The sequence below is a fragment of the Helianthus annuus genome, chromosome 16 (genome assembly GCF_002127325.2).
Source record: "Helianthus annuus cultivar XRQ/B chromosome 16, HanXRQr2.0-SUNRISE, whole genome shotgun sequence".
NCBI classification, from domain to species: Eukaryota; Viridiplantae; Streptophyta; class Magnoliopsida; order Asterales; family Asteraceae; genus Helianthus; species Helianthus annuus.
In genome coordinates, this window is record NC_035448.2 from 193,573,668 (window position 1) to 193,586,753 (window position 13,086).

Consider the following 13,086-nt stretch of genomic DNA (forward strand, 5'->3'; position numbering starts at 1 on the left):
CTTCACACATGTTGTTCAGCACTACATCAGATTGTGCCCTACCTGTATATCAAATTGCCAAACTGAATGATCAATAAACAACAATAAACATCAATAAACAGCAGTAAACAGCAGTAAACATCAATAAACAGCATTAAACAACAGTAAACATCAATAAACAACATTAAACAGCAGTAAACAACATTAAACAGCAGTTATAAGTTTTGGTATGAACACAACAGTTTTGATATGCATATACCTGTAAAATGAAACCTGCTCCAGTGAATGGGTGGAATACTTGCCAACCAATTATAAGCTTCAATGTTGTACAACCTCAACTCCTCCATTTTTGCTTCAAAATCTGGAACTGTATAAGCTTTGGATGCATTTTGAAGACAATCCTTGAAGGCATCTCCTCTCCATTGAAGTTTCATGTTCTGCCATATATGCCTTGCACAAAATCTATGCTCAGCTGCTGAAAATACCTGAGTTATGGCTGGTATTATTCCCTGTTTCATCACATTTCAAACATTAATCATACAAAAAACAGACTTATGCTAATTGCTGAATTTAATACCATACCTTTTGCCTGTCAGAAACGAAGGTGAAATTTGCATTATCTGGAAGATCCAAGTCATCTTTAATACACTGTAGGAACCAGATCCAGGAGTCTTTGTTCTCAGCCTCAACAATTCCATAAGCTAAAGGATAAATGCCATTGTTGGGATCTAAACCAACTGCAGTTAGCATCTGACCAGGGTAGGGGCCTTTCATAAATGCTCCATCTAACCCCAACAGTTCCCTCCTACACTCTTTAAACCCTTCTTTCAGTGGTCCCAGACAAATATAAATCCTCTTGAAGATCCTTGTGGGTGCATGTGGGTTACACTCAGGCTCAACAACAAATTTAACTGTTGTACCTGGATTGGTCCTGTGCAGTTCCATGACATAGTCCCTGAGGCTTGCATACTGAACTTTGAAGTCCCCTTCAATCTTTTTGGTAGCCTTGAGCTTTGTCCTGAAAGCCTATAATCAACTTAAACTTAGTTAATGGTCTATAATTAAAGAAAATAAACAGAAGCAGAAATTAGGGTTTATACCTTCATTTTTGTCACAAACAGCTCATACTTCCTCCCAAGCTCTTCTTGTAGCCTACTTACTGAAATATTAGGGTTGGCTGCAATCTGATTCATCACAAACTCTTGTTTAGCCAAGAAGGTAGAAGTGAAAGGCTGTATTTTTCTGGATGTGAGACACTTGTGATCTGGTTGGTAAGTCTTTACCACCCAAGTCTCATCTTCATCGCTCAATCTAGACAAGTACAAAACCCAAGGACAATCTACACTATTTAACCTACCCTTCCTTTTATCATTGCATTCTACCAATCCCTTTTTAAACCCCTTTTTTGTCCCACTTGCAGAAGATTCCTTGCCTTTTTGGATACCAGGCCCACTTGCAGATTGTATATGGATACCAGGCCCACTTTGGTTGGGCCTAGTTTGATTTGGCCCACATGTGAATATTGGACATCTACCCTCACAAACCACCCTAATTCTTTTTTTATCATTTCTCAGAAAAGACAGTGACCTCCTTGTTTCAATTGCATGTTTGTTTATCTTGTCTTTTGCCGCTTTGGCTGTTGGAAACAACTGACCAACATAAAAGGTCACTTGGGATGTTGATTGTCCAGCCCTCTTTTTCCTCCTCAACTCTCTTAATTTCAAACTTCTCCTAGTTTCGAAATCTTCCATTTCCTCATCAGTCAAACTGTCAAAAGACTCATAACTTAGATTTTCATCATCTAATAAGTCATCACTGGTATCCACATCATGGTTGCCAACAGACTCTACTTCAGCTCCCATAAACTCCACACCCCTGTCAACATTTGCATGGTAGTCCATCATGTCATACTCAGCCTCATCCATACTCTCTAACCCCTCTACAAAGTCACTGTCATCTGAATCATCACCCTCAGATAATTCATCATCATCAGCCTCAGCACCATCAGTTGCCTCACCACCCTCATCATGCTCAGACTCACCACCCTCAGCTTGCTTAGACTGACCAACCTCAGACTCATCACCCTCAGCTTGCCTAGACTCACCATCTATCGGAAAATCAGTTGAGAAATTTGCATTGTCAAAATCATAGCTAAAACTGTTATTGAACGATGCATTCTCCACAACTACATTAGCCTCTACACCACCTACATTAGCCTCTACACCACCTACATTAGCCTCTACATCTTCATTAGTTACAACTTCATTACTTACCTTATCAACAGCCTCTACACCACCTGTGTTACCCTCTGCATTAACAGCCTCTACACCACCTGTGTTACCCTCTTCAACATCATCATTTATAACTTCAGTTACATCATTAGTTACCTTATCAGCAGCCTCTAAACCTTCTACATCAGTTACATCTTTCCATTGAAGTAACAGATTTTTTGATACCCTAAGTTTCTTTCTTCTAGGCCTTTGAATGGTGTTAACAGCACCCCCCTCATTTTCTAATTCTTGAATAACCACCTTCGACGATTGTGTAGGACTAAAGTAATTTTTAACCTTGGTTTCACCATGTTCTATAAACACCTTAATAAGTTTGTTTTTTGCAACATATTTGGCCAAAAGCCTAACATCACCATCATTACCTAAAGGACATAATCCAACATCTAAATCTAACTCAGGAATCTTAAAATGGTAATACAACTTCACATCAGGAACATATAGTTGAAGATCTCTCACCATCCAATCGATTTCATGCACTGAAAATTCCTCAATTTTGCAGTAGTCAACATAAGCAGCTTTGCCAAAAGCGTATTTTCTTCCTGGTGACGGAGTAAACACACCACCATAAAGAAGTTTTATGCTGAAAAAGTTCTCAAAACCATCTGCACATACATTAAACTCACATTAGGGTATAAAATTACAGATATTGTTAGGGTTTTTAACAGTTTATTTCTCTATATTGCATGTTGTTCAACCTGTACCATTCTTGCACAATGAAGCTAGGGTTTTAACGATACTTACCGTAAACACTCTCTGGTACAAACGACTTCACATACTCAGAATTGGACCAGAAAATCCACTGACGGTTGTTATTTGGATGTTGAGGATCGCCGTCCTTCATTTTTGTGGGAAGATTCTGATGATCGATCGATCAGATTTAGGGTTTAGATTGTGAAGAGATTAGGGGAAGATGATGAGCCGGATTCGCCTTAGGGAGGGAGGGAAAACAACTGACAATGAGGGAGTAGGGGTGCAGGGATACTTTTATATGTTAGGCACAAGTAAACTGACCAAAATACCCCTCACGTGATATGCACGTGGGGTCACTTAACAGAGAAAAGTAACTGAAGTTAGACCCAGGGGCTATCCGGGAACAAAAATCGAAAACTTGGGGACTATTTAGGTAGTTTTAGAAACTTGGGGACTATAGGTGAAAAAAGGTGAAACCACAGGGACTATCCGGGCATTTTTCTCTACTTTAAATATCAAGTAGCTTGTTTAACTAGACAATTTACAAATGTGTAAAGATGTAATTTTGAAAGACAAGTTAATGTCTTCACCTTGTATTTGCCAACTAAAGTCCACTATATTAACTTATTGAGCATGAGCTCCGATTTAAGTTTCTACAACATTTATCAACAAGTAATAATGTCATGTCACCATCTATATAGCATAAATTAGCAATACTTTGTTGCATAAGAGTGTTGTAAGGTCTGTTTTAGGTGTTTTATGAGCATCTTTTAGTTGTACTTTGTGTTGTTTTGTTTGAAAAATTGTCAGACCCTCCCACGTGTCCAATGAGCTGTATGGTTTCAACCTTTAAGATCCCTTTTGAAGTCACATGTCTTATCCACTGCCGCTATCAGTTAAAACCACAAACCCTAACTAAAATGTGTGTCTTCTACCTTTAACTTGTGTTGTTTTACATATTCTCGCCATATATCACTAAATTAATTGTTCTTATCAATTCCTCAACTTGTATAGTTGCGTACATCCCCTATGCTTGTGTACATGTTTTACGTTTATGGTGTATTTTTTTTTTTTTTGAATTATGTTAAGCTTCGATTGCTTATTCATTTGAATGTTAACAAAAGTTTTTCTAAATCGAAAATCATACTTGGAGTTTTTAAGCTTCGATAAGAGTTTTTAAGGTTTGGGGTATGTCATGATTTGAACTTTACACCAAAAATCCTACTTGGAGTTGCATAACCCACTTAAAACTCAATACATTAAAACTATATTAAAAGTTGATTATAGTGAAAAAGTTACTTTTGGGTTGATAACAAGACCAAATGACTTATAAGGTTGTTTTAGTTATATATGAAAAGATTTGGACTAAAAAAGAAGGGAAAGAGGCTGTAGACTGGAAAAGTCTTTAAAAGTAAGAATTAAGAGGAAAGAAAACTGTAAAAGTTTTTTTTTTTTTTTTTTTTTTTTTTTTTTTTTTTTTGAAAGGCAAAAAAAAACTGGAAAAGTTTTATGTTATGCTGCTATAAAGTTAGAAAAGAATATGAAGGAAACATGGAAGGTTGTGTTTTTTCTTTTTTCTCTTTTTTTGAAGATTTGGTGAGGAAAAAGGAAAACTTTAACATTTTATATATTTTTTCTTAAATGGCTAATGTTACTTTTCCTAAACTTGTTTATTAGAACTAGTAAAGAGTGTTTATTTAGATAACATCTATGGTACGTAATAATTAATCATATAAAAGTATAGTAAAAACCATATAACTAAAAAGTTGTGTATTAATTTCTTTTGTTTAAAACATTTACAATATCACGCTTTCGACTTTTTGTCCTTATACTGAAAATTGTTACTTTCATTCTTAATCTAATACACAAATCATTTTTTATGTTTGGTTTTTGTCACAAAACAAATATCGTTCTTTGGTAAGGCGCACTTATAAATTGGACATTAAAAACAGTCATGTGCAATACACACGAACACATTTCGGAACACCACTTGTGGTTTAGTGGTAGGAAGACTTGGGTTCTCTAATGGAGACCCAAGTTCAATTCTCGTTTGTGTCACTTTGGTGGGTTAGGTAAGATTGCAGGGTGTGGGTTGAGGAAGGTGGTCGGGATAGTGAGATGACGCTCATCCCCGACGGGGAACACCGCCCCCTATCCTCCCATCGATGAGCTCGAGGAATTCTCCTCGCCTGCTTCGTTCTTCTTCTCTCTCTTGATCCCCCCCCCCCCCCCCCTCTCTCTCTCTCTCAATTATTGGATAGGAAATCATTTCTTGTTGATGGGTGAAGAGGAAGGGGAAGAAGAAGAAGAAGGTGATGAGGTAGAGGTGGGGAAAGGGGACCATACCCCATGGTCTAATGATGGATAGAGTCTAACCTCCTTGCAGAGATGTCAGGCTCTATCCTGAGCCCATTCGGATTTTCGTCCCACCGTGTGTTAAGCCAGAGAGTTCTGCTCTTGTGGTGACACAACGACTATCAAGTGGCAACCGACGATATGGTTTCCCGGGGGAACGCCTAAGCCAAACTCTGAAGCCACCATGGGCCCGGTTTAGACAACATAGTCTACCCGGAGTGGGGTTGGGGCATCGAGACTCTCCAATTTGAAGAGTGCAATAGCCTAATACAACAAAGTCGACGCTCCAAAAAAAATATATAATTTACTATAAAAATGAAATAATACCTAAAACCTAAATACAAATAAAAATTGAAGACAACTTAGCAGTGTTTTAAAAACCGGTAAATACCGGCCGATTATACCGGTATTACCGTTTTCAGATGTAAATCTGTACGAAACACCCCGATAAATAAGTGAAACGGCATAAGTTTTGTACCGGCGGTAAATTCGGTATACCGGTTTGAAACGTAATACCGGTACCGGCCCAAGGTTATTTTGGTTTGAGTTGTTACTTATTTTATTATATATGTTACTTATCTTACGTAATTTTTATATATTATAATTATTCGTAATTAAAACTTCTTATTTAATATTGTATGAAACGAAAATAGTTATCCTCTAGTTGATGAGGATAGCGATAATAGTGAATTTCATCGTGTATGCGATCATGAACTTGATGTATTAACACTCAAATGACTTAAAAATATTGTACACTTTCATTTAAAAGAGCTTGTTAGAAAATTAAATAATTTTCAATTATCTTTTGGATTATTTTTTAATTATGGATTAGCTTTTGAATTATCTTTTAATATGTAATCATGCATTTTTGGATTAACTTTTGAGTTAGTGTTGTAATTTATGAAATTATAGAATTAACTAGTCGACCCGGTTAAACCGCTCGGTACAATCTGGTTCAACCAGTTGAACCATTTTTAGCATAATCCGGTTTAATTTAAAAACCGGTTTTTAAAACATTGCAACTTAGGGATGGTAATTTCATTTATATATCTGATTGCCAAACCACGTCTCATAGTCGGTTATATAGCTATTTGTCAGCAAATCAAATCATATATCACCTACTACCATACCCGTTCCATAACCTCATTTTTTTTAAAACAAAACTCATATTTGTTTACATCCCCGAATACTAATCTTGAATAATTCAAAGTTTGAAATTTTATTTTTGAACGGCCAACGAAATAAAAATCCAGCTACCCAGGGTAACAAAATGGCAAAAGGTAACCTTATGTGTCTGCGACTGCAGACAATGCTGGGTAGCCCAAGCCCACCATCTCCAGTTCTGGGAAAAGCCTGCTGCCTAAAGACATATTGCGATAAAACCTGATTGGGATCAAATTTGAACTTAAGACATATTGCCTCAAACTCAAATCTGCATTTCCTCTCAAAGACCAATAAGCAATAACTAGAGGTGCACAAAAACCCCGAACTCGACCCTACCCGTAGGGTAGGGACCGAGTATGCATATTTCGTTCAATACCCGAACCCGGGTTTTTTCGTACTCGGTTTGTACCCGGGTTTTTAACATACCCGGGTTTTCGTAAAACTCGTACCCGGGTTTTCGTAATACCCGTAACCGGGATTTCGTAATACCCAGATCCGTTGTGTACAACAACTTTTTTGAACATTTAGAGCCTGTGTGAGGCTTTTTTGGGCATATTTCAAGGCATACAATATGTATAAATAGGGATGAACTCGGTACCGTCCGGTACCGAAAATGCCCAAAAGTGGGTACCGGTACCGAATATATCCGGTTCGGTACCGGCATTTGAGGGTAAAAACCGGTAAAAACCGGTACCGTACCAGACCGGTACCGAAAATGCTAAAAGTCGGTACCGAATCGGTACCGAAAAAGTACCCGATTCGGTAGATTCGGTACCGGTACCGGGAATGATTTGCTCATCCCTATGTATAAATAAAGGTTTCCATTATATTTCTATATTTTGTGCCAAAAAAATGAATCGAAAAACCCGATCTATACCCGAACCCGAACCATAATCGACCAATACCCGAACCATACCCGACCAATACCCAAACCCTACCCAGACCCAGAAATAGGGCATTCTAATACCTGGGTATTGAAAACCTGAACCCGAACCCGAGTACACCAGATACAGATTTTCTAGCCAATACCCAGACCCGAACCCGACTCGGGTATGGACCGTATGACCAATACAAGAAAAATCAAAACACAGTCATACACATACCTAAATATATACCCGAACCCAAGAACTCTATTAAAAAAAAACCCGGTTTGTGCACCTCTACCAATAACCCTTCCCCCAATCATTCATTTTCTTTTCCTTATCTTAAAACACAAAATTCAAAATGTCCATTTTGTAAGCCCAGAAAGCAAGCTAAGCTAAGCTAAGCTAAGCTAAGCTACCCAATTCCTGGTGATGGGCTTCTTGCCACTTTAGCTCATAGTTTACAACTTTCTTCACTGAAGCAAAATCAAAGGTGAAATCCCAATTTCACAGCTACCAATTTCACTTCACCAATTACCCTAATCAGAGTCCCTCATACATACATACATACATACATACATACATACATACATACATACATACATACATACATACATACATACATACATACATACATACATACATACATACATACATACATACATACATACATACATACATACATACATACATACATACATACATACATACATACATACATACATACATACATACATACATACATACATACATACATACATACATACATACATATACATCCAATTTCAGATTTTGGCCTTTTCCCCTCTTCAATTTCGCCATTGTAGGGTTTGATTATCATCACCTCCATCAGAAATCATCACAAAGATCGCTCTACACCTCTTCTACAATCAATCTTGAACATTCTTTTTCATACATCACAAGGGTTTCTTGAGAAAAAGATAGCTGCTTTTAAAGATTGATAAAAATTTGATTTTTATTACTAATTAAGAAGAAAGGGGATGGGGGGTTCGAAGACTGAAGGAGCAACCTCTTCCTCAACCCCTGTGATTGCAAATCGAAGAGACCCATATGAAGTTTTGAATGTTTCTAAAGATTCTTCTGATCAGGAGATTAAATCTGCCTACAGAAAACTTGCTCTCAAGTTAGCTCTCTCTCTCTCTCTCTCTCTTTTTTTTTTTTTTTTTTTTTTTTTAAAGTTTTATTGTTTGCAGTTTCTTGAAATATGTTGGGATTGGTTAGTTTTTTGATTTGGGTATGTGTTTTTTTGTGTTATGCATTAAGTTCTTGATGATGAAATTAGGTTATTTGTGTTGTATTCATTTTTTTTATGATTTAGTGTTGATATGTTTTTGGGAATAATCTGATATGATATGGAATTGTTGTAGTTTGTATTTGAGTTTATTTAAAGTTAGGATTCTTGTTCTTGAAGAAACAAAAGCCTTCTTTAATGAAAGCTTAGAATAATTATGATTTATGAATCAATGTTAGTTGGCACATCATTAAGAACTAGTAATAAGCCCCCGCGCGTTGCGGTGCGGGCACATCGGAAATATTGAATGGATTAGTCCAAACATCATGTGAAGCGTTAACCATACGAAAACGTGTGTGTTCGACGTATTAGATTGAACTCAGTATAACCTATATAAGCATGAAAGCGTATTATATTTGACCTGACTTGTTTCCCAAAAAAAGTTTACGTCGAAACGTAGACCAACTCGAATTAATACAGACACATACATAAAAATATACACGTGAAAATGGTTTTAAACGAAACGTATTATATTTGACCTGACTTGTCTCAAAAATAAAATTCACGTTAAAACGTAGACACACTCAAATTTATATTTATACGTACATAAAAATATGCACGTAAAAAAAGTTTTTTAAAGTAAAAGAATGATAGAGGTAAACAAAAGAATTTAATAAACAAAAGTTAGTGATGGAAAATTAAATTAGTAAAAAGGTAGGGGTTAAAAACGCCAAATGTCAAAGTAGAAGGGTAATAAAAACATAGAAGGGAGCAAAATGGACTAACTCCAAAAGTGAAAGGGCCAACCAAAGCTGGTGGAAACTCCACCGACTTTGGTTTTTAAGATAGTATACAATATCATGGTTTTAAAAAGCGGTTGAGGCGTGCGCCTCGAGGCGAAACGCACCAAAAACGATCCTGAGGCGCGCCTCAGGGGTTTCTATTGTGCGTGCGCCTCAAAAGGGCTGAGGTGCTAAAAAGGCTGCGCCTCAGGGTTTATGATATTTGTTTTTAGTGTTTTTGACTTTGTGTCATTTTCAAGCAACTTATGTCTTTTTTATGTGTGATTTGATGATTTTTATGAATTTGATGATGAATTTAGTTAGTTTTATTATTCTTATAAGATATATAATTTTTATATTTATTTTTTAATTCCGCCCCGGGCTTACGCCTCGTGAGGCGAAGGGAAAACGCCTCGAAACTCGTTTCCGTTTTTTTAAACCTTGAGAACTATAACCGGAGTTGCGACATTAGATTACGTGTATAATAAATGTTATTAATATTGATTAAATACAGGTATCATCCTGACAAAAATGCTAATAATCCGGAAGCCTCGGAGCTATTCAAAGAGGTTGCATATTCTTACAACATCTTATCCGATCCGGAAAGAAGAAGGCAATATGATAATTCAGGGTTTGAGGTAGTCTTTTTAGAAAAAAAAAATATAAATATTATGTGAATGTGTCTATGTCTATTATCTATATTTCATTTCATTGCATTTAAATATTTAATGAATGAATTATTAAGGCTATTGATGCTGAAGGCATGGATATGGAAATCGATTTATCAAACCTTGGAACCGTAAATACAATGTTTGCAGCATTATTCAGGTATTCTTAGAAAAAAAAAAAATACTAGTTTGAACTTTGAATTCCCTTTTTCTCAAATATTCATTCATTTGCTATTTTATTTATATTTTTTATATTTATTTTTTCATTTTTAAGTAAGCTTGGAGTTCCTATTAAGACGACCATTTCAGCCAATGTTCTTGAAGAAGCGTTAAGCGGAACCGTCACTGTCAGACCCCTTCCGTTAGGAACTTCAGTTAATGGAAAGGTGTGTGTGTATATATGTGTTATAAAAACATATTTCTACAAATGTGTTATCTTCATTAAGTTAAGTATCAGGTGGAGAAACAATGTGCACATTTTTTTAGTGTTACGATAAGTGAAGAACAAGCTCAATCCGGAATTGTCGTTAGAGTTACTTCAGCTGCACAAAGCAAATTTAAGGTACCTCAAATTTTCAGAATATATGTGTATATATGTAGGGTAAGGTTCATGCGAGAACCACCTTTATTGCGAGAACCAATGTGAACACAACCTAAAATAGCTAAAAAACCTAACCCCCCCCCCCCCCCCCCCCCCAAAGCTAAAAACTAAACCCCCAAAAAATCTAAAAAAAATCTAATTTTTTTTAAAAAATATTTTTTATGTTAAAATCGCTACTTTTAGTAGCCAAAAATTTTTTTTTTAAAATTTTTTTTGGCTACTAAAAGTAGCGATTTTTTTATAAAAAATATTAAAAAAAAATTGTTTTTTAAGCTATTTTTAGGCATTTTTGGTTGTGTTCACATTGGTTCTCGCGGTTCTCGCAATAAAGGGTGGTTCCTAACGGATCTTTGTCCTATATATATATATATATATATAGTTAAATACACTAGTGTTTATGTTAATTTAAAATTGCAGCTACTTTACTTTGAGCAAGATTACGGTGGGGGGTATAGTCTCGCGCTGCAGGTAATTCCGTTTTTATTACCGTTAACCTTTTTCTTGTTTCTATCTTTTTTTTTTTCCAAAACTAACATCATGATAATGTTTTATTATCATTTATGACATCATCTCGTGCAGGAAGACTGTGAGAAGGCGGGTAAGGTGACATCAGCTGGGATGTATTTCTTGCATTTTCAAGTATACAGAATGGATTCAGTTGTTAATTCTGTAAGCATCCATCAACATTTTAAAAACATCTTATAATAAAAAAAAAGTCATTTTTATATTGTAATTGATAAAATTACAAAATTCATTTTGCAGTTAGCGATGGCTAAGGACCCTGAAGCTGCTTTTTTTAAAAAGTTGGAAGGTCTTCAACCGTGTGAGGTCTCGGAACTAAAATCCGGCACTCACATATTTGCTGTTTACGGTTAGAATCTCTATTTATTTATTTTAATTGATTTTGTCTTTGTGCAGAATATTAATATCTGTTATTATGCAGGAGACAATTTTTTTAAAACAGCATCATATACAATAGAAGCGATCTGTGCCAATACATATGAGGATACAACTCATAAACTCAAGGATATCGAGCAGCAGATTTTGAGAAAAAGAACTGAGCTACGTCAGTTTGAGACAGAATACAGACAGGTATGACCCGTCAACCCGTTTAACTATTTAGAAAAAATAAGTATTTTCTTTTTGTATTTATTTTTTCTGTTTCTATTTTACATGGTTAGTTAGTCATAATAATGTTAGTTTTGACACACTATATTATCCACTTGTCACACTTACTCAACATTAAACATGTTATCGATAACCCGCTGAAAACCCAACTCGCTTATACATTATCAAGTTGTATGACTCATTTAAAAATATGGGTTAAATGGGTTGGGTTCGGGTTGACTCACATTTATGTGTGTGGGTTAGGGTTGAAATCTTTGACCCTAATAATATTATGGGTCGGGTTCGGGCTGAACATTTCAACCCACCAACCTGATAACCCGACATGATTGACACCCCTAGTTATCGATCTATAGTCTATATATGGATGTAGCTCAATAAAAATTTTCGGCTAGTAATTTAGATGACTAAACTAGAATGTTATATTTATGTTCTGAGTGTTTCTTGTTTGATATTTATGCAGGCTTTGGCCCGATTTCAAGAAGTGACTAACAGATACACCCAGGAAAAACAGAATGTAAGTGCTTATATGTCTATTACACACATGATTACCCAAAAAAAAGAGAATACGTTTTTATAGTTCTAAAAGGTTTTCTATTTTTTTACGGTGACAATGTTACAGGTGGACGAGCTTCTAAAACAACGAGAAAGTATTCAATCATCGTTTACAGTAGGTAGATCTTTGGTTGTTGGTAGCGGGAGCAATACGCAAGCTAGTAGTAATAACGGTGGAATTGACAGTAAAAATCCAGGTGGTGATGGTGAAAACAGCCACAGTCCGAGCGAAGAAGGAACCTCGGATCCCAAAAGTAAGAAAAAATGGTTCAATCTTAACCTCAAAGGCGATAGAAAAACTGGTTGATGACATGCGTCATGGGTTTATTCGGCGTGAATCTTTTTGTGTTTTGTTCATATTCGTAATGGCTTGTTAGTAATCAAAATCAAGAATTGTTTCAAAAGATTGTTGGGATATTTTAGTACCTGTATGTGTTTTGTTTGATTAATTAATTTGATTATTTTTAAATGAAGGATGGACTATTATTTCTGAATCTATATTTATGTTATTTGATGGTTTGTGTTCAACCATAGATATGTGGCTCCAATCCACTCATGCTTTTATAGTGCTCTAGTTAACACTTATATATATCATATATATATGATATACGCGATCCAAATCTATACAGGAAGTGATGACGTTACGCTCGTTGCTCTAGTTATTTGATGGTACTCAGGACCCATCTTTTAGGTCTTATAACACCCGTTGGGCCTTGCTTGTACCGTTTTGTTTCCATTACTTCTCCCGTTGGGTCTTTTTC

At 35.9% G+C, this 13,086-nt stretch overlaps 1 protein-coding gene across 1 annotated transcript; it reads left to right on the forward strand.

The window, feature by feature from the left end:
- Positions 1 to 8,094: 8,094 nt before the first annotated feature.
- Positions 8,095 to 12,823, forward strand: LOC118488030 (chaperone protein dnaJ 15-like). Its single transcript, XM_035985060.1, has 11 exons — positions 8,095 to 8,486; positions 9,891 to 10,014; positions 10,122 to 10,204; positions 10,319 to 10,430; positions 10,502 to 10,606; positions 11,063 to 11,113; positions 11,225 to 11,314; positions 11,408 to 11,516; positions 11,589 to 11,737; positions 12,234 to 12,287; positions 12,393 to 12,823. The coding sequence occupies exons 1-11, from the start codon at positions 8,344 to 8,346 to the stop codon at positions 12,630 to 12,632; spliced, it is 1,260 nt and encodes a 419-aa protein (XP_035840953.1). The 5' UTR covers positions 8,095 to 8,343; the 3' UTR covers positions 12,633 to 12,823.
- The last annotated feature ends 263 nt before the right edge of the window (positions 12,824 to 13,086 follow it).

What these genes read in the sequence shown, in the direction of transcription:
- LOC118488030 (XM_035985060.1), top strand. Translation starts at nt 8,344, where the DNA reads ATGGGGGGTTCGAAGACTGAAGGAGCAACCTCTTCCTCAACCCCTGTG. An exon ending in CTGCACAAAGCAAATTTAAG is followed by an intron (nt 10,607 to 11,062) that starts GTACCTCAAATT and finishes TTAAAATTGCAG; the next exon opens with CTACTTTACTTTGAGCAAGA. An exon ending in TTGAGACAGAATACAGACAG is followed by an intron (nt 11,738 to 12,233) that starts GTATGACCCGTC and finishes ATATTTATGCAG; the next exon opens with GCTTTGGCCCGATTTCAAGA.